This window comes from Photinus pyralis, unplaced genomic scaffold (assembly GCF_008802855.1).
Source record: "Photinus pyralis isolate 1611_PpyrPB1 unplaced genomic scaffold, Ppyr1.3 Ppyr1.4_LG1, whole genome shotgun sequence".
In the NCBI taxonomy this organism is placed as follows: domain Eukaryota; kingdom Metazoa; phylum Arthropoda; class Insecta; order Coleoptera; family Lampyridae; genus Photinus; species Photinus pyralis.
Genome location: NW_022170249.1, coordinates 44961003 through 44980416, shown reverse-complemented (window position 1 = coordinate 44980416; position 19414 = coordinate 44961003). Strand labels below are relative to the sequence as shown.

Sequence of the window (19414 nt, the reverse complement as noted above, 5' to 3'; positions counted from 1 at the left end):
GTAAACATTATTTGAAATGAGAGTCATGAAATTTTATTTTTTTACAAAATACTAAATATAGTTATCCTAGTCTTGTTGTCCTAATGGGACGTTTAATTTTGATTATCTCGATTAATTCCAAGCCGTCCAATCTAATTTCTGCATAGCATTTCCTTAAAACTTGACTTCCAATTCCCAAAACTTCCCCTAGCATTTCTTTGAAGTTCATTAGAATCTTCTCATATTTCATCAGCGTTTTGTCACGAATTTCTCTATTCCCAAACTGTCTTCATATTTTTACAGAATTTTCTTTAATTTTCAGTTTCTTGTATTAACTTCTCCTAATTGCTATGCGAGTAACAGCACTTAAAACTGACGTTGTATTTCCCAGTTTGCTTTTCATTTCCTCAGAATTTGCTTGCATTTCCGCAGAATTTCATCTTATTTTTCTCCAGAATTCCTTCGTGACACATACTTTATTCTTGCTCCTTCAAATCGGATTCCCTGGACTTCCTCAAAGCTTCCTGTATTAACTTAACATTTCCCAATTCCTAACCAAATAATCAACTCCGTTTTTTAATGCTTAATTGCTATTTTCCGAACCCACTTCCTTCATGATTCCTCAGAATCTCTACTTCAAAACTTCTTGTATTGGCTTCCTCGAATTTGTATGCGAGTAACAGTATTCACTTAAAACTTATGTTGTATTTCCCAGTTTGCTTTTCATTTCCACAGAATTTCATCTTATTTTTCTCCAGAATTCCTTTATGACACAATTTATTCTTGCTTCTTGCATTACTTTAACAATTCTCAATTCGTAACCAAATAATCCACTGCGTTTTTTAATTCTTAATTGCTATTTTCCAAACCCACTTCCATAATGATTCCTTAGAATCTCTACTTCTCCCAAAACTTCTTGTATTGGTTTCAGCGTCTCCAATTTATTGATATATGTATATCCTTTAGATTTTAATTTCCAAAAGTTTCTTTTTTATTTGCATAGAATCTCCTTTTATTTCAGTAAAAATTGTCTTATATCGCTTAGAATTTACTACTAGATGCCAATGTCTATCATTTTCCTGAGATTATCTTAAGATTTCCTCTCTAGATCACCAGAACTTGCTAAGTAAGAATTTTCTGAAAGTTTTTCGAGTATCCTTTCACTTCCTCTTAATCCTCCTTTTTGTATTGACTTAAATTTCCTGAAATTCTATACAATATTAGCTTTCCGGAAAATTATCCTCTGTTTTTTCTGAGATTTCCCGTATTCCTTAGAATGGCTGTTTGAATAAATTAATTAGTCAGATTAGATCGTAATTTGTATGTAGTTCTAGCTGTACTTTAAGTACAGCATCCGAATGTCATGTAGTCATTGGAATGCTTGCATACTGTATGGTGCCTGGCCAAACAAATAAATAAATACCTAACAAATAAATAAAGTTTTCTCTTACTTCCACAAAATTACTCCGGTTTTTTTTTAGTAAATTGTTCTCGACCTCAAAATCCCATTATATCCCTCAAAATGATTTTATACCTACGTGTCACATTTAATTCACACAACGTTCCTTATGTGACGTAAACCGTTGCACCATACCTGGGTTAATTTTCCTACATTTTCACGTGGTTCCCTTCGTATTTTCTTAAAATTATCATTTCGTCAAAGATTCTTATAATCACTTATAATACCACGAGTGCATTCATTATAATCGAATATACTGTATTGGACACGAAACGTATTTTTATAATAATAATAATAATAACATTTATTCGTCGGATTTCACAAGAGTGTTTCGACACGTCGAAATATACACAATATATATAAATAATATAATAATAAATGCAGACACTAAAACATAAAAAATAAATTATGTAAAAAACAGCAAGCTAAAACCAGAACACGTCCGCCTTGATGGTTGACAAGTACTCTTCGACGGAATAAAATGCTTTACTTAAGAAATATTTCCTAAGTACGCTTTTAAATTCTTTTACACTATACCTTTTTATTTTGTCCGGCAAAGGATTATATAGTTTAACATTAAGAGAGTTTTTTATTGATTTGTTTAGCCTGAACCTTGTGGTACGGAGTTGATTTTTAGATCTGGTATTGTAATTGTGAAATTGACTATTCGTTGTCATCAAGCATGATTTTTTATGAATATTAACTAATACTTCCAGAATGTACATAGATGGCAATGTCAAGAGCTGCAGTTCTATAAATAGGGGCTTACAATGATCGAATGGATTGGCAAATTTCATTAGGCGTATTGCTTTCTTCTGCAATCTAAAAATCCTAATTGTCGTAGTTGCATTTCCCCATAAACTTACACCATATAAAAGATCAGATTGGAACAGTGATTTATAAGTTATTATTAGCGTGAGATTATCTACTAATACTCTAAGTCGTCTAATAACAAAAAGAACAGACGACAGTTTTCCGACTAAGCGGTCAATATGGCCTTTCCAATTTAAATTATTGTCAAGTGTGATTATTAATAAACTTGATGTTAAGCTAGGTGCATTCTGACACGAAAAATATAGTTCATTTGTTTTACTACTATTTAGTTTTAGCTTATTAGCTATAAACCAACTTTCAGCCCTAAGTCTTAGAGACGCCATATTTTTATCTAGAACTGTACAGTCAATAGCATTTGAGACCAAAGTGGTATCATCTGCATATAAAACGCTGTTGTTTGATTTAAGGAAGTTTGGAAGGTCGTTAATGTATATCACGAACAGCAGTGATCCCAAAACCGACCCTTGCGGTACACCATGAGTGACTGTTCCAATAGCTGATGCACTACCGCCAATGCTAACACATTGTTTTCTATCGCTCAGATAAGATTCTATTAATTTTAAGGGCACACCTCTGACTCCGTATTTTTCGAGTTTATCAATCAATATATTATGCGATACGCAATCGAATGCTTTACTTAAATCACACATGCTCGCCTTTCTCGAGCCCTTCGACCACATATTCGACAACTTTTGAAACGGCATGTATGGTCGACCGAGTCTCTCTAAAACCATATTGGTTGCAGTTTAAGACACCTTGTGCCTCTAAAAACTTAGATAACCTATCTTTCAAAATTATTTCAAAAACTTTTCCTACCACTGGTACAATTGATATAGGGCGATAATTTCCCGGGTCACTTGTGCTTCCCTTTTTATGTAAAGGCACTACCCTTGCGTGCTTTAAACAGTCCGGAAATACACCTTGCCTTAGACAAGCATTGAAAATATGGGTTAAATGGGAACATCACGAGTCCGAAGGACGAGTGGTGTTCCCAAAAAAATACGTTGAGTGTATCAATATAGTATATTCTGATTGTAATGAATACAAGAGTAGTATTCGTTAGATTATATAATGAATAATTTGTCCCATGTTATAATATGTACTAAAAACACGGAATCAATATAGGTATTAGCAACAACAAAATTCAATTTATTTTGAATTGATATGGAAAACGCAGTTGTTATAATAAATGTTGGTTACATTATTGTCAGTTTTTTGCGTAGTTGAATTTTCAATAGCGGTAGAATGCAGAGTAGTAGTGCACTGCGAAGATTCCTTTAGTATTTTTTCTATTATGTGCGAATGGTGTTGGTTACTAAGCTTTAAATACGGTTTCAAAGATTCCGTAGAAGAATGACCAGTGATTTTAATTACTTCTTGTAGATTTGCGCCAGATTCACTCAAATTGCTTACTGTTGAAGACCTATTCGAATGGTTCGTAATTTTACGTTTTTTGGTATCCAATCCAATATGTTCTGCGCCCTGAGACGTCCATTTACTTAACTGATTAATCCCCGCTGGACAATTCTTATACCAAATTCCTGTCTGCAAAAATAAACGATTGGTTTTTATATTTGCTGTTCTCTTGCTTAGCAGTTTTTCTAAAAGACGTACTGGACATTGTTCTTTGCATTTCACATTTGGCGTCAACCATTTACATTCGGCAGTATTTTTTTCGCCACCCTGCGCAGTCTTGGAGAATACAGTATTGTATTCATAACGGCCAGTAAAGACGCCCACGTTGTTGACTTCCTTTTTAAAATATTCTAGCAAACAAAAAGCGGCTTCGTTACCTCTCCATGCGAGTTCCACGGCGGCAATCTGATAGAACTTTTTTTGGAGACCATCGGGTGTTGCTTCGTCAAAACTTTCAACAATTTTGCTGATATCGTCTTTCGTAAGAGCTGCAGAACTAACTTTCCTTTTTTCGGGAATTGCTTGCAAAAGTTTCCTTTTGGCGGAACGTGCCTTTCTAGCATCTTCAAAAATGATATCTTTAAAGGAATCAATTTTGCGATTAAATTCCTCAAAGTATTTTTTCTGAAGGCGTTTGGCTGTAATATTCCATAATGTTTTTACTACACTTTCTTTATAGTCGGTGCCATCTGTTTTTTTCATATTAAAGGCCCAGTCTTTTAAGATACTTGCAAGTTCCTCGTTTAAAGTTTGGCTAGTTAAAACGTAATTCCTGTGCTTGCAAAATTGCGAAAACTGGTTCCAAACGTACCTAAGGGGTATTTTGTAGGGATTACGAAATAAACTTTTTCATACATACTTATGAGTTTTCACCGTGTTAGCCGGCATTAAATTATTTACTTCTTCACTAATTTTAGCATCGGAAGTATTTCCAAAACGTCCCATAACGAAAAAAACAAGAAATCTTTATGTAATGGAGAAGAAATGTTTCTTGACGTTTGTTGAAACAACCGAAACCGATAAACCTATTCTGAATCTAGTAATCGTTAGACTAAAGCCAAACACCAAAACGATTATACCACGTCGTGAAGAGTATATTCATATGTCAATATCATGGTATCTAAGGAAAATAAGAAATTTGATTGGCTGACGAAATAATGAGTTATATAATCCCCTAGAATTTCAGAGTTTGCATTCACCTTAATTTCCACAATAGGTAATTATGATGCGAATTGAATATAAAAATGTTCTAAAAATGTTGCTTTCATGCTTTACAAAAGTTCCTACTTTATTTCTTGAGAATTTCCTTAACCTTTTACATTCGAATTTCTAGAGAAATTTTTCATTTTCCAAAACTTTGCTCACATTTCCTTGGGGCCTTCCGCATTTTCTCATTAATTTTGTTAACCAGCTTCATATAAATAGATAGACAATAAACAGTATCATAATTCAATTCAGTAAACATAAACGCAAATTTCAGGTCGTATGCTCGGATACGTCCGAGTCTTGTTGACCCATACAATTACGAATTCCTCCGTAGTCCGTAGTGTTATTTTTCAGAAAAAAGATCGAGAAATTTATCTATGTAATTAGCTACAAATCAAGTGGTAGAAGCAAATAACTTTAAATAAATCTAGGTGGTAATACGGAGACTGAGCTGGGAAAATTATCTGCCATATATTCGAGCAATAAATGAGTTATACAAATACAACTCTACTATAAATGTGACGTCACAAACACGTGCTCAAGAGGCGATTTTTCACCTGTCATACCCAGTGCTCAAGAGTACCTCTTCAGTACCCCGAATAAGGAACCTAGCAGCAAAAACTAATACCTTTTACTTAACATACGCGGTCGCATAATGGAGAGCGTTTTAAGAAATCGTCGCTGCGAGTTGCGTGTTTACCTACTCCCTTTCGCATGCGGTTAAATGTAAATTTTTTTTGTCCGTTAAATTTTCTTTTAATATTCGCCATACGAAAAGAAAATTAAAATTGAAAGTTATAAAATGCGAAGTACAGGGAAAGCGTAAGAGTAGGAGAGGGTGCGTTTGAAGCTTTTAAGGCATCGGCCGCCATATTGGAAAACAAATTGCACGCTTTGCGTCTGACAGCACCTAGATGTCTCAAAGAGCGGACTCACAAAGCGCTCCTGCTTCTGACAACTTCAACAACTTTGAGCTTCGTTTGTTCAGTACAGAAAAACAACTGTTCGCCGGATTATGCTGTAGATTGAAAATCTAAAACGTTCTGTGTGTGTAAGTATATATATTGAATTTATTCTACTTTATCAAGTTTTCACTCTATTTTCTTGTATTAGTCATGAACAGGTGGTATGCTTTCAACACATCTACCAAGAAATTAATATAAACTTGATAGAAGCGAACGGCCTTTAAAATGAAAACTGAAGCTATTACTTACGTTTACATGCACCTTGATGAAATAAAGTAATTAACAAGTTTCGTAAATGTAATTACAAAATGTATCGGGAAGTGTCCAATTTTCGTTTAAATTGCTTTTCAGCAACCAGGTTTTATCAATCTGTCATTAATTAATAACCTAATTTGCGAAATATTCGGATATTATTCTGATCGCGTGAACTGCACATGCACTGAATGTAATTAAAGTTGTATATTCGTTTTCGAAGTTAGGAATGCAGTATTCGAAATTAGGTAGGTATTTATTCAGCGAAATCAATGCTGAGTTTATTACAATTCCTCCTATTTTTACCTACGCCATATTTCGGCCTTGCATATTACCAACATTGTAGAGCTCTCTAGAGATATCCTTGTAAAATACAGTTAAATTGATTGATAAATCAGCGTTCTGTGGCTGAGTATATGCAATGAATGCTATTACACGGTTAATTCTCAAAATAAAGTTCAAAGTATGACCTAAATAGAAAACGTTCCCTACCTCTTATTCTACAAGCAATAACTTCCTACAAATAGTTCTATGGAAATCCCATAGTACAGGAAAATTGTCCAAAATAGACAAGAAAATTGCGAAGTAGTTGAAACTTGGTATAGACGTTTGAAAATACATATATTTCAAGGAACCGAAGAGTCCCTAACCACAAGAGGTGCGCTGGAGTGGTCATGCTCAAAGAACTGGGTGAACTGGATTTTCACTTTTTTAACAGGAAGTGGCAGTTAAATCCTATTAAAAAAAATACTTTGTGACATTTGTAGCGTATTTTTTAAGAATTAACAAAAAATGTGCTATTGTTTGCGTTTTGTCCGTGCGTCCGTCCGTCCGAACCCACTTTTACCGTTTTGAACTACGTTTAGGGAAATGGTACTAGAGTCCTGGAATAGGTAGGTTATGTCTTGAAGGTGTGCCAGGTGGCCATCATATTTCGCTGTTTTAAGCCCCCCCCCCCCCCCCATTCATTATTTCCTGTGATGCTGTTTTTGATAGTAAAACGTGCATAACTTCTACATACTGAGATTTTGTATACACATGCCTTTAGTGGTGCCAAGTAAAATTTTTGTAAACGGGGGGTGGGGGGGTAAACAAACGTTCTACCTTTCATGATATTCTAATGAAAGGTCTCATCGAAACAAATTGGTGTGTACAAACTATTACTTTCCCGCAACGTTTATGCAACCGTACTGTTGAACGAAATAAATTGTAGTACCCACACTTGTACGGATTGTGGTCCTCGTGTCAAGAGTGTTGTAATAGGCTACAATGAGCCGTTGATTGTCTTCCATCCCCACTGTTCGGTATTTTTGATACTATGAAGCCATATCTGAATTTGGTAGAATACTCGTGAGTAATGCTGAGCGGCGGCCACTCAAGTTAGTGCTAATAATTCGGCCCTGATTTTTGCTTTTGCAGCAATTTTTTAAATTGGTAAAACCTATATTAACGGAAGATTTTAAATTTTCTTCTCACCGTATGCCATCAGAAAAATGCGTTCACCAGCTTCTCTTACTTATAATAGGGTTGTAATTTTGGTCATTGAAGGTTCTCACTATAGCTAATTGCATTTTGTTTTGCACGAGTTTAAAAAATGGTAATTTTTGCTTCTGAAACATACAACATGTGGTATCACTACTGAAAAAATTTTCTTAGTTTTGCCTTTGTCTGACTTTATCTTTATATTTTTTGGTGTTAAAGGCAAGAGAACAAGAGGATAAAAGTCCTCACCGACTACACGCATGTTCCCTTATTGTTAAACATTTCTATTGCGTCATACTTTCATTAAAAACAAACCGATACAACAAAATATCGAAGGATCCTCAGGATTACCATCACTTTTTTAACGACCACGAGATACATATGGCTGTCAAAAAAGGTATTAGATTCATATCTTGGCCATTGTCCTTGGTCTTTTTCCCAACGATCCCGGTGTAAGAATAACAACTTTGACTTGTTTTGAGCAGAACACGTCATAAACAGCAGAATTTTTGGTCTTCCTTATTTCGCTGGTGCCTTTACACTGATAGTGGATACGGAGCAAGTTCATACTCATCGAATTCTTAAACAGAATATATTTATGTATAAGTATACAAAGTTACAAAGACTTCGCAATTTTCTTGGATATTTGACGAATTTGGATACAATTTGACTGTACTACCAAGGAATATTTAAAAAAAGGTTTCTAAATATATTTTAGTAGTGCCAAATACCAATGAATTTTTTAATGAGGAGAGGTTTTTTTATAGGAGGACTGCTATGTATGAATCCAGTGTTTCACGTTGTACGTTTCAGCAAACATGAGAATTTTTGAAATATTTTTTTCGTGGGTGTTAAACGAACTTTTTTGTACGTTAGGGGTGGATTTCACTACCTGAGACTGTAAAGGAATGCCAATGTTTTCGTGGTACCATTGTATATACACCTTATAATATGGTGGTACTAAAGATAAATCTTAAAGTTTCAACGCATTTACTCATATATGAGAATTTGAAACCTTTTCATGGATGTTAAACGGATTTTTTTGTAAGTTAGGGGTCAATTTCATCTCTGGGAATGATTTTGTCGGTACAATAGATATCTAACCTTTCCATTGAGTTTTTAATCCACCTTACGCAGGTTTGGTCAGCATTTCTTTAACTTCAATTGGGGTTTGATTATAATTGCGAATCGACAACCAACGCATTTTTGATAGCTCGTGATATACACAGGTCGTGTGGGTGAAATTCGCCCTTAAGAATATTCGCCCCCGGAAGATTCGCCCTCGGAACATCCGTCCTCGTTACATTCGTCCTAGTAAGATTCGTTCCCAGAAGCTTCGTCCCCAGAAGATTCTCCCTCGAAAATTGCGCAAGTGTTTACCTTATCAATTTAGGTGTAATTCGATCGAATCGTCAGTTAAGCGCCATTGGATTTGGAACAACCGGTGTTTAAATTAATTACAGTACTTATGGCAAAAATAATTCTATTTATTTACCAAACCACTCAATGTCATCTCCAATTAATGTATAATTAGGCATACCTACTGCGGCAGGAGTGTCGAAATTAAACTAATTGGTATAAAAACAGCCAAACAGGCAACGAATTAACTTGCTTCAAATGTGAGTTTAGCGGTTTTAGAAAGAAGTTTAATTTTAGACGATGCAAATTCATCTTTCCGAATTCAGGAAAATAATTAAATCTCGATTCGTAAGCAATACCTAATTACTGTTATTGTGTTTAAATAGTCTCGTTAGTTGCCCATTATCAAGTTCGAGGAGTAACTGCACGCTATTTATCTCGACGAACGGCACTAACTATTCAATATTTTCCTCTACCTCAGCAACACGTAAAAAGTCACAAAGTGACAAAAATCCTTTGATTCATCGCAATTAGTTAATACCTTTACAAGCGCAATTATTTTTTCCCTCTTTTTCCCCCTCTTTTTTTTCATACAACCAATATTTGCCTCTTACGGTTCAAGTTGTTATTTATAGATAGCGAACCCAAAATTGTATTTAAACGTCTTACATCGATCTATAGGTATGTTTAAAAAACTTTAGCCGGTTCAATTTTTACTTTAGGTACCTACTTTTATTTCAACGGCGGAAATTAGCAGTTTGTATGCAGAAAGCTCCTCGATTCGCGTATGATAGGAAATAGTTATTATTACACCACATCATTGCACAATCAGGGCATACGAGATGGATAGAGGGTGGATTTATAAAAAAAGTATTTATGCGTTTTGATTGGAGCGCGTATTTGTACTTTATACTTATATGTAGTAGCGTAGCGTACATTGTTACGCATGGGGTGTCAATTTTAAAACTTGCAGTCGGCCATATTTTCCAAACTAAAGAAGTGATAGAAAATCGCGCAAAACCGTTTCGGGGGTATCGAGGGGGAACCAGAATGACGTTATGGGTGACAACCCCCCCACCCCCCTTAACACCCCAGCTCTCCCTCTTCAAAAATCCTAAATGGCAACCCCATACTTGTGACACCGTAACGCCATTCTGGTTCCTCTCGATGCCCCCGAAACGGTTTTGCGCGATTTTCTATATCTTCTTTAGTTTGGAAAATATGGCCGACTGCAAGTTTTAAAATTGACACTCCGTATAATAGTTTTTTTCTGAAAGATGAACATACCATTTTTAGAGTGTAATTCCATATGATTTTCGCTTAAAAAAACACATCAACTTGATTGGCGAGTGTTTTACTTTTCCATCTTTGAGGTACTTTTTTGTGTATTAGACATTAAATTTAAGAAATTTATTGCCAGGTAAAATTATTCGCTAATTATCGATAATTTTCCGCAGCAAATAAACGTCACATATACACACGTAGGTACATTTAGATAATAATTTTCAAAGATTTTTCAAAGTTTTGAAAAGAGGAACCGGTACCTCCGCATGATTTCTCTTTAGTATCATCTGCAGTTAGATAAAGGTGTTTGATCAAATTTTTGCAGGGTGCACAATACAGCGGTCAAGTTTTGTAACGGTTTATTTTCTTCATTACGAGTAAGTGTTCACGGTATATACATATATTTATTGAGTGATCCCCGTAACTTTTGGGGAAGCAATTTAATAGATGGCTCCATCTATTGTTGCAATTTAACAACGCAATTCTACCGCGCAGCTGCTGTGGACCATTATTAATTTTTCCTTTCTTTCTGTGGAGAACCATGTCCAGTTACACTTCATTAAAAACCAACAGCTGAGGCGTTATCCATATTGGATTCATTAATTTGGGGATTCCGGAAATATTATTAGTGAACGGATGCGCCCTTAACCTAGGATATAATTGCGTTTTTTCTTCTTTATCGTAAGTAGGTACGCCATTTGCATTTTCAGTTATTGAAGTGTACATTTTCTTTAGGTTTCGGCCGACATTTGTCATAGTACAATTTCCATCGACGATTTTTGCTTCATCTATAGTTTAGTTTATCAAGAAAGAGGGGTTACCTTTGATTTTCTTTTAGGGTTTTAATTGTAGGGTTCAAGTGTTACCGGTTTCCAGTAAAACCGGAAGTGAAACGATCATGATAATATTGTCTTTCGATAGATTAAAACCATGTCGTATGTTATACGGATAAGCGAATATGGGAATATCTCAGATATTCTGTGAATAAACTTTAAAAGAATATTCTCCATTTACCACTTGGGATACTGAACATAAACTTGAAAGTACGATAACCGTTTCTTCTCAATATTCGAGAATGCTCTTCCCTTGAATATCCATAATGTTATCCAGATAGAAATTTGATGCTCATTCGGGAGTGGGGCATTTTCTAATACCTAGCAAGTTAAACTCAGAACTTACTGTAATTTTGTATTTTATAATTAAAACAGATACTCAAACAGGTAGGTGTGCATAAACTCGTACATCTATAACGATTTAGGTGATGTTTGCTACTGCAAACCGTCCTCAATCTCTTCTTGTTTTCGGGCGGAATTTTGTTTAAACTTATTGCACTGCGTCGCGACTTCAAACAAAATATCCTTAGAATCAGTTGAATCAATGCCAACATTGACAATTTTGGCGCATTCTTGTATGTAAAAATCGAGTTGCTGATCTGTGGGATCGTTACTAGGAGTTGTAGATAAAAATTTGTTGGTAAACTGAGCCAGTCGCGTCAGCGAAGAGCTAAATGCTTCGTCCAAATCGAAAAGTTCCAAAGGCGGCGGCGGTAGTTCGCGAAACGATGGAGGGAAAACGGCAGCCTGCAAGGGAGGTAGAGGCGCTTCGAAATTTGGACTTATTAACTTCAGTGTCTGGTGCTTGACGTCTAATTTGTCGTATAATTTAACGGCTTGTGGCACTAAAAGGAGGAATTTAAAAAAAAGGAGTCTGTGGCTGTTGAGTTACCGAAATCTGTATTCATGGAGTACATTTTGTGGTCAAATAATTTAGAGTAATCCGTCGAGATTGCATGGCCAATTGCATCAGTTAAGCATAGTTTAGCTCTGTCAGCGATTTCAGTAATATCGGGTACAATATGATGATCCCATATCTGTGATTTCGCCTAAATTACTGTGAAGTCCTTGAGTTGGTGCCTCAGAAACCTACGTGATCGACAATGTATGTGACTCCCCCAAAATTTTAGGGATTTTGATGCAGAATAACTAGAGCAACCCTCGTTTTTTCAATAAGCACATTGATATTTCATGAATTGCTTTACAGTTTGAGTTAATCACGTAGGTTTTTATACCAGCAACCCTCGACTATATAGTTCTACTTACTTCCAGATCGTCATCGTGATCTGTAATAACAGAAACTTTATCAGTTGATGCTAAAAACTCAAAAAGATATTCGCGAAACTTTTCATTATGTTCTTGATCGATATATTTATCTGCAAACATGTGCCCAGATCCGATTGTAACTAAAGTGCCTCCTGTATTTCCATTGTAATACATTCCACAGAGAGGTCGATCTGCGGGAAAAGTAGTCGCGCCACTAGTGAAAACAATCACACTTGGTTTATTGACATTTAACGTGCACCCATGTGGAACAACTAAATTCAATTGCACTTTTTCTTTGGTTAACGCTTCCAAAATGTTACCATCCTCTATATAACACTCTTTTGGATGGAAATATTTGTAGTAATGAGTTCTGATCAAAGAATCTACAATGAAAACTCCTTATATGGGTGTATTGCAAATGTAGCAAAATACTTGCCCATATTTGGAACCATCCCGTAATGTTCGAGTATAATATTAACATTACTAATATCATCTTGATTGCTTTCATACAGTAAGACTAAGATTTTGCCACCCTGGTCTAGGTACTTCTTCATCGCTTCAATTTCGGACTCGGAAAAAGGATTTCGACAACCAGGCAAAATCAAAATACTACATTTCTGTAGGACAGCGTCATTGATTTCTTCTTTATTGCTGTAAGAAGTGCAAATCAATGCAAATGCTTAGAGAAAGTTGGCACATACACCACAAGCTTCCAGTTGATCTTTAATTTACGTTGAAGTATTTTAAAGTTGTCATTCAACTTAAATAACTCATTTTTGGTAGCGTTAAATATTATGGTGCTTTTATTATCAAAGTTTATCTATAATCAAGATGTAGAATGCTAATCTAATTGTTATTATTTGCCACATTACCTCAATTGGTGCCATTTTTGCTAGGATGTATTGATTAGTGTGTATAGGTGTTGCTAGGAAACGTAAATAAAACGCCACAATTTATGAAAACATGTATTAAGGTATAAAATTAAAATCTATTCTCTGTAACATATACACTACTTTAACAAATGTTCTTCAAGATGCAATTCTTGTCTGAGAACACCATCGAATATTGCTTCGGGAAGCACAACCGTAGCAGGTGGAGTTTGCTTTAAAAACTTTGTGTATTTTGATTTATTTTCTGCGTTTGCAACGACGATTAGGTTCTCTGTTGATTTTGTTGGTGCCTTTAATAAACATTTTCCTCCACAGGATTCAACAGCACCTATAAAAATTTTCCCACTGTTAATAGCTCCCTACTATACCAAATTAGTTTGGTTTTTTGAGACGTTTATATATCGGGCGATCAAAAATGAATGACTGTCGAGGCCCCTTTGGAAGTTCAAGTTAAGTTCGATTTCCCATGTAAACAAAAATTCCAAAGGTAACTTGACGGTCACTCATTTTTGATTGCTATGTACTGTTTTCTATGCACTTACTAATTTCTTTAGCAAAAAAAGATAATGCATATCTCTTTGGTTTAATGTGTCAAAGTCTTAGAACTAACCTTTAAGCACATCAATCGCGTTGGTAACTGTGAGATACACGACATAATCTTCCAGCAGTTTATGATCTCGGCTCCTTTTCAAAGATTCTTTCAAAGATAATTGCCATTTATCTTCCGCCTCTTCATCTTGCAGTATGTAGTCCCACGGATCTATTGAACACAGTTAGTTAGCATTTAGACGAATAACAACGCACCTAAGAATTTATTCACTTTTTTACATTCTCTAATCCAATCTGGCGAACAAATGGGTTTGCACTGTCCAACGGCTGTTAAAAGTTTTTGAGATCGTTTCAAGCTTCCCGTCACAAGCACGGTGCATGCTTCAACAGAGTCTACTACTCTTCCACCTACAAGCAAGTAACAATTAATAAACAAATATGATACCTCAGGCCCCCATAAATCTGGGGGATTCTTTACGAATATCCACAAGGGTGATTTATTTTACTTGAATTTGTTGTCTTAGTGTTGTTTTGCTTTTGGACTTGTTTTGTAATTCCGTAATTCTTGTTTTAAGTTTCATCGCTTTTGTAAATTGTTTATTTCGATTTGTGTATTTAATTGTAAAACGCGAAATTGCGTGTTTAAAATGTAGGACATCTGGTTGTTTTGCGAAATTTAATTAATGCACGTGTTTTGGTGCTGATAACGAAGAGATGCAGCTGTTTTACAATGTGGGCGTTATTTCGGCGTCAGTCCCGCATTCTTAGAGGCTCACGTTACCGAGTCCATGTTTTAAAAAATGTAGATCATTTTATAGTGGATGTGGTTTTCCCTTAAATACTGGAATCAACGTAAAAACAAGGCGGATGCTAGCGGTTAAAAAAGCGTGATGAGAAGAAGTTGAGCAATGCTAATAAAAGATTTAGTGAACACGTTAATTCAATGCTTTCGGTCGTTAAAGTAATGAAAATGTCGAGACTTTTAGACGCGTAGCTCTCAACAGATCATGTTGTACCTGTGATCTATTGGGAGCAATTGTTTTTGGTTCACTACCATATTTTTTATGTGTAAATATGCTACATTTTGCAGTATTTGTACCCTATTTCAAATATCAAAACAAGAAATATGAATTACCTAATCTCCGAATCACAGACTCTAGATCGGGGCTGTCCAACATAGTAAAGACAACCTTTGGTTTCAACGCTCTCTTATTTCTCTGGAAAAAAGGCGTGATAAAAATTACCAAAAAAAACCTTCATACTTACATCAGGAGTACTTTCGGAAACCGTAGAATTCAACAACACTCTACCCCTAACGGGCGTTTTTGGAATAAATTCGTCACTGTCAGAGTCGCTAGTTTTATGTTTCTTTTTCGCCACAGCGTTTTCGCTAGCTGCATTTAAAACCCTCTTCCCCCGACCAACTTTACGCGTCTGTTGTTCACTCACAGATGTGCTTGTTGTAAGCTCCGATGATTCTTCCTTTTGTCTTTTAGTAACCTTAAAAATTTTCGTGCTACCTTCGGATTCGCTTTCTGGTAGTGCTTGTTTGCTCATTCTATTGCTTCTCTTTGAGTCTGCGTTATTTGCCTCGGTGTCCATAAATTTTCTTGGCACACTAGCATTTCTCTTGGGTCGCTTAGTTGCTTCAACTTCAGTTGCTGGTACATCATTAGTTTTGGTTGTCCCACGTGCAGATCGTGTTGTTGCGATTATTTCAGGTTGAATATTTTCACTTAAGGGCACATATTTCTCAGCCTGATCTTTCTTCCTTGTCGACTTCTTGTTTGGTGTGGAGGTGACAAGAGGTTTAGACGGCTGTGATTCTTCCTTTATATCCACTTTTGCATTCCCTTTGCCGCGCGTGGATCGCTTAGGACCCTCCGTTTTTGCGACCGAGGACACTTTGGACTGTTCTTCAATGCCAGAATCTGCACTTGCCCTTTTATTTTGAGGTTCAGTTAGTTCCAGGTCTTTGAGTTTTCTTTTATTGACTTGTGTTGATCGCTTAACATCCTCTGTTGTTGACCTTTTAACTTTGGACTGTTCTTCAACACTAGAGTTCTCTGGACTTTGAGGTTGCTCTACTTTCAAGGAGGACGGTGAGGTGACATGAGGTTTAGACGGCTGTAAATCTTCCTTTGCATTCCCTTTGCTGCGCGTGGATCGCTTAGGACCCTCCGTTACAGTTGTGAAAGATTGTTCATTGCCAGAGTCCGCTGAACTTACTTCTTGAGGTTTAGATTCTTCTTTTGTATCCAACTTTTCCGTGCCTTTGCCGCGTGTAGATCGCTTAGGACCCTGTGTTGTTGCACTTGCTCGAGGTCGCTCAATTTCTCTCTCTTTGTGTGCTAACTTCCTTTTATCGATTTTAGATAGAGTAGACATATCAACATCCTTATTTGAAGTCTGGGGAGAGTCCTGCTCTGGTCTCTCTGCTTTTCTTTTTGGATGAGTCTTCGATTGTGCTTCGTCCGTTTCCAATTTTTGCATCTCTACAAGTAACTTTGCTTTAGTTTTACTAGCATCAGTTGAAGGTGATTTTTTTGAATGGGCTCGGGTTCGACTCCTTTCATCCTGTTCAATGGAATCTTTGTCTTTAACTTCGGGTAGCGCCTTATTATTAGAACGCTGAGCTACTCGTCTCAAAGGTCTGCGTGTATCAAGGGTATCGTTTGATTTATCTTCAAGTTCAGTTAGGAGCGGATTTGAAGGTCTGGAATTATCAGCACCAACAACGATGTTCTGAGAATCAAAGACAACCTCGAGCTGACTTTCAACTTGTGGTAATTTTTCGGGAGACCTCTGAGATGCAAACATGTCTTCTAACTGTTTCTCAATGTGAGACCCTGCTAGAGCTTTTGAATTTAGAGTCACTACTTGGGTGGGCTGATCAAAGACGTCGTCGTTAAGGTGTGGTAATTTAGCTTCAATAAGTTGTGTTGGTTGCCCAAATACTTCATCTTCTGAGTCGGCCACTTTTACATCGATGAGTTGAGTTGGTTGTAAAAATATATCATCTGATGGTGCATCAACAATTTTATTATCAACAATGGGTTGAGTCGGTTGCATAAAGATGTCATCAGACTGAGAACTACTTACAGCCAGATTCTTCTTTGGGCTTGGGATAGCAGGTTTTAAAAATATGGGATCTTCAATTTCTCGAATAGGCTGAGTTGATTGAAGAAATATATCTTCGGAGTTTTGCTGGTGAAATGCAACTGGTTGAGTAGCTTGCTCAAAAATGTCATCTTGATCATTAGCAACAACCTGTTCCAAAACTTGTGTCGGTTTAATGAATATGTCATCATCTGCACTGTTGTTGTCAGTGGTTTGTTTACAAATGTCACCTCGATCTTTGGCTCCAGTTGATTCCAATACCTGTGTTGGTTTAATGAATATTTCGTCATCATCCACAGCAATGTTGCTAGATGTCCCTATCTTTGGCTTGTCACCTGCAGGTGGCGCCAAAAGTGCTTCATCATTCACCATTGGTTGGGTTGGCTCTAGGTAGAGGGAATCCATCTCTACAGAATTAGCCATTTTATTTACATCCTCAGAGCGTTCTTCCACGGCCACAGGTGTCGGCTCTTCCAGTTGAGTGGATGGAATTATAAAATCATCTTCATCTTCGTTAACATTGGAAGTCACAGCTTGAGTATTAAACTCAAAATCATCGAGATCGCTATCGGAATCAATACTAGGAACGCCCTTGTCCGGCATACTTGGTTTGCATTCTGCACTTTCCTGTACTTTGCCAATTCCAGTATTAACAGTTGTTGGTTCTCTCACCAGATCTTCAGCATCAGTATCAGAGTCAGAAGCAAGTTTGCCTTTTATATCATTTTCAGTATCTGTCTCTGAATTAGAAAGATTAGCCACGGTTTTTTTTATCATCTCCTCTTCCGCGTCCGTTTCAGAATCAGATTCGATAATTTTCGTCTTCCTCTTCCTCAATTTAAATCTGACAACCTCCTCAGATTGAGATTCTTTGCTGTTGGTTTCCGAATCGTCTCTAATGGATCTGATGGCGCGCCGGCGTAACTGATTGACTTGCAAATGTGATTGTGAGTCAGATGATTCCTCCCGAATGTCAGACTCATTGATAGTATCATCAATAACACTGGTACTGTTAAAACTATCATTGTTCCTTGAATCTTTTGTTAACTGAGTTGGCATATTATGTATTGATGTGCCTTCAAGGGATTGGGTTCTTGATTCAACACTCTCTTGAGCCTTTCTTGTCAGTTGCGTTGGCATGTTATTAATTGATGGGCCATCAAGGGATTGGGTTCTTGATTCAACATTCTCTTGAGCCTTTCTTGTCAGTTGCGTTGGCATGTTATTAATTGATGTGCCATCAAGGGATTGGGTTCTTGATTCAATAATGTCTTGACTTTTGGTATCTTTGGTTGGTTGAGTTGGCATGTTATGCACGGATGTGCTGTCAGGGGGTTGCATTTTCGTTTCGGGAATATTTTCATTCCTTGTTACCTGAGTAGGCATATTATGTATCGATGAGCCCTTGACAGCTTTTGTTAGTTGTGTAGGCAGGTTATGTATTGACGTGTTTTCAACTATTTGCGTTTCAATTTCGTGAATATCCTCACACAAACCCTCTTTTGGATGTGCATCACTTGCAACGACCACAGATTCTTGTACATCCTCGCAAAAAAGCTGAGTTGGCATGTCGTGTATGGAAAGAGCCTTTGATGGCCCTGGTAGATCACTAGGTGGTGGTAGTTGCGTGGAAACATCCGCAAAGTTGTAATCATCATCAAAGTAATTTTGTGGGTTCTCCATTTCAGGTACAGCATTGGATGTGCTTATATTACCCTCAACAGCCTGAGTTGCTCCATCGTAAAATGATTGGGTCATAAACTGTGTGTTTTGTGTGCTTTCCATACTAATTGTAGAGTAGTTGTGTCCACCATGTGGTGCTTGCGAAACTGCGGGTATCTAGAAAGACAAATGGATATATTTTCGTATCTAGTAATATTAAACGTTTACGATTTGGCGGAAAAGATTTTTAGATGTTTTCAAAATAAAGGTAATAAACCAATGGAGGGGTAAGGGCACAGTTATTTTACCGTGCAGCTCATTACCATAAGGCTCGCCATAAGGCATATCTTTTATCTACATTGTAACAGGTACTTGAGGGAGAGGACAGAAACAGAAAGGGTCAAAATTTCAGATTTTTTTAAATAGGTATTCAAAAAATAATTTTATTTTCATCTTCAAAAAGTTTTTTTGAGAGCAGAATTCTTTCTATAATTTTTGACAAATCGTACACCTTTTTGTGTGTTATGGTTGTTAAATAAAAGCATCATTTTGGGACTTGGGGACATAGATCCCGACCGAAAACATTTTTAACCCTTGGTTTTAAAAAAATGTTTTGGTTAGAGTGGCATTAATTTAAATCACGATTTCAAATCATGATGTTAATCACTATTCAATCATCGATTTTTTTAATTTTCATGATGATTTAACACCCCCTAAAGAAATGTTATTATTTTTTGATATTAAAAAAATTAATTATTTTGATAAACCAATATAGTGTTATTCCACAATGATCTCGTGGATATAAAAAAATTATGTGTTTTTCAACCGTGGATTCAGGCACCTCTTTCAAAAACTGTA

General features: G+C 36.4%; 2 protein-coding genes across 2 annotated transcripts; both read right to left on the bottom strand.

Annotated features, from left to right (window-relative positions):
• Positions 1–11434: 11434 nt before the first annotated feature.
• LOC116160001 (intraflagellar transport protein 52 homolog) lies at positions 11435–13233 on the bottom strand. Its single transcript, XM_031473115.1, has 6 exons — positions 13208–13233; positions 13037–13155; positions 12772–12986; positions 12336–12718; positions 11962–12106; positions 11435–11914 (listed from the first exon to the last, which is right to left on the bottom strand). The coding sequence occupies exons 1-6, from the start codon at positions 13220–13222 to the stop codon at positions 11505–11507; spliced, it is 1287 nt and encodes a 428-aa protein (XP_031328975.1). The 5' UTR covers positions 13223–13233; the 3' UTR covers positions 11435–11504.
• A 54-nt stretch (positions 13234–13287) lies between these two features.
• LOC116159992 lies at positions 13288–18728 on the bottom strand. The gene is made up of 5 exons (XM_031473103.1): positions 15041–18728; positions 14910–14991; positions 14030–14182; positions 13836–13985; positions 13288–13553 (listed from the first exon to the last, which is right to left on the bottom strand). The coding sequence occupies exons 1-5, from the start codon at positions 18677–18679 to the stop codon at positions 13345–13347; spliced, it is 4233 nt and encodes a 1410-aa protein (XP_031328963.1). The 5' UTR covers positions 18680–18728; the 3' UTR covers positions 13288–13344.
• Between the last annotated feature and the right edge of the window lie 686 nt (positions 18729–19414).

Excerpts from the sequence above, each read along its gene's own strand:
- LOC116160001 (XM_031473115.1), bottom strand. Across the intron at positions 12,719-12,771 it reads CGGGATGGTTCCAAATATGG|ATTCTTTGATCAGAACTCAT; the intron begins GCAAGTATTTTG and ends TTTTCATTGTAG. Across the intron at positions 11,915-11,961 it reads CTCCATGAATACAGATTTCG|TGCCACAAGCCGTTAAATTA; the intron begins GTAACTCAACAG and ends TCCTCCTTTTAG.
- LOC116159992 (XM_031473103.1), bottom strand. The coding sequence starts at position 18,679 with ATGGAAAGCACACAAAACACACAGTTTATGACCCAATCATTTTACGAT. Across the intron at positions 14,992-15,040 it reads TTTCCGAAAGTACTCCTGAT|AGAAATAAGAGAGCGTTGAA; the intron begins GTAAGTATGAAG and ends CCTTTTTTCCAG. Across the intron at positions 13,986-14,029 it reads AAAAGTGAATAAATTCTTAG|ATCCGTGGGACTACATACTG; the intron begins GTGCGTTGTTAT and ends TGTGTTCAATAG.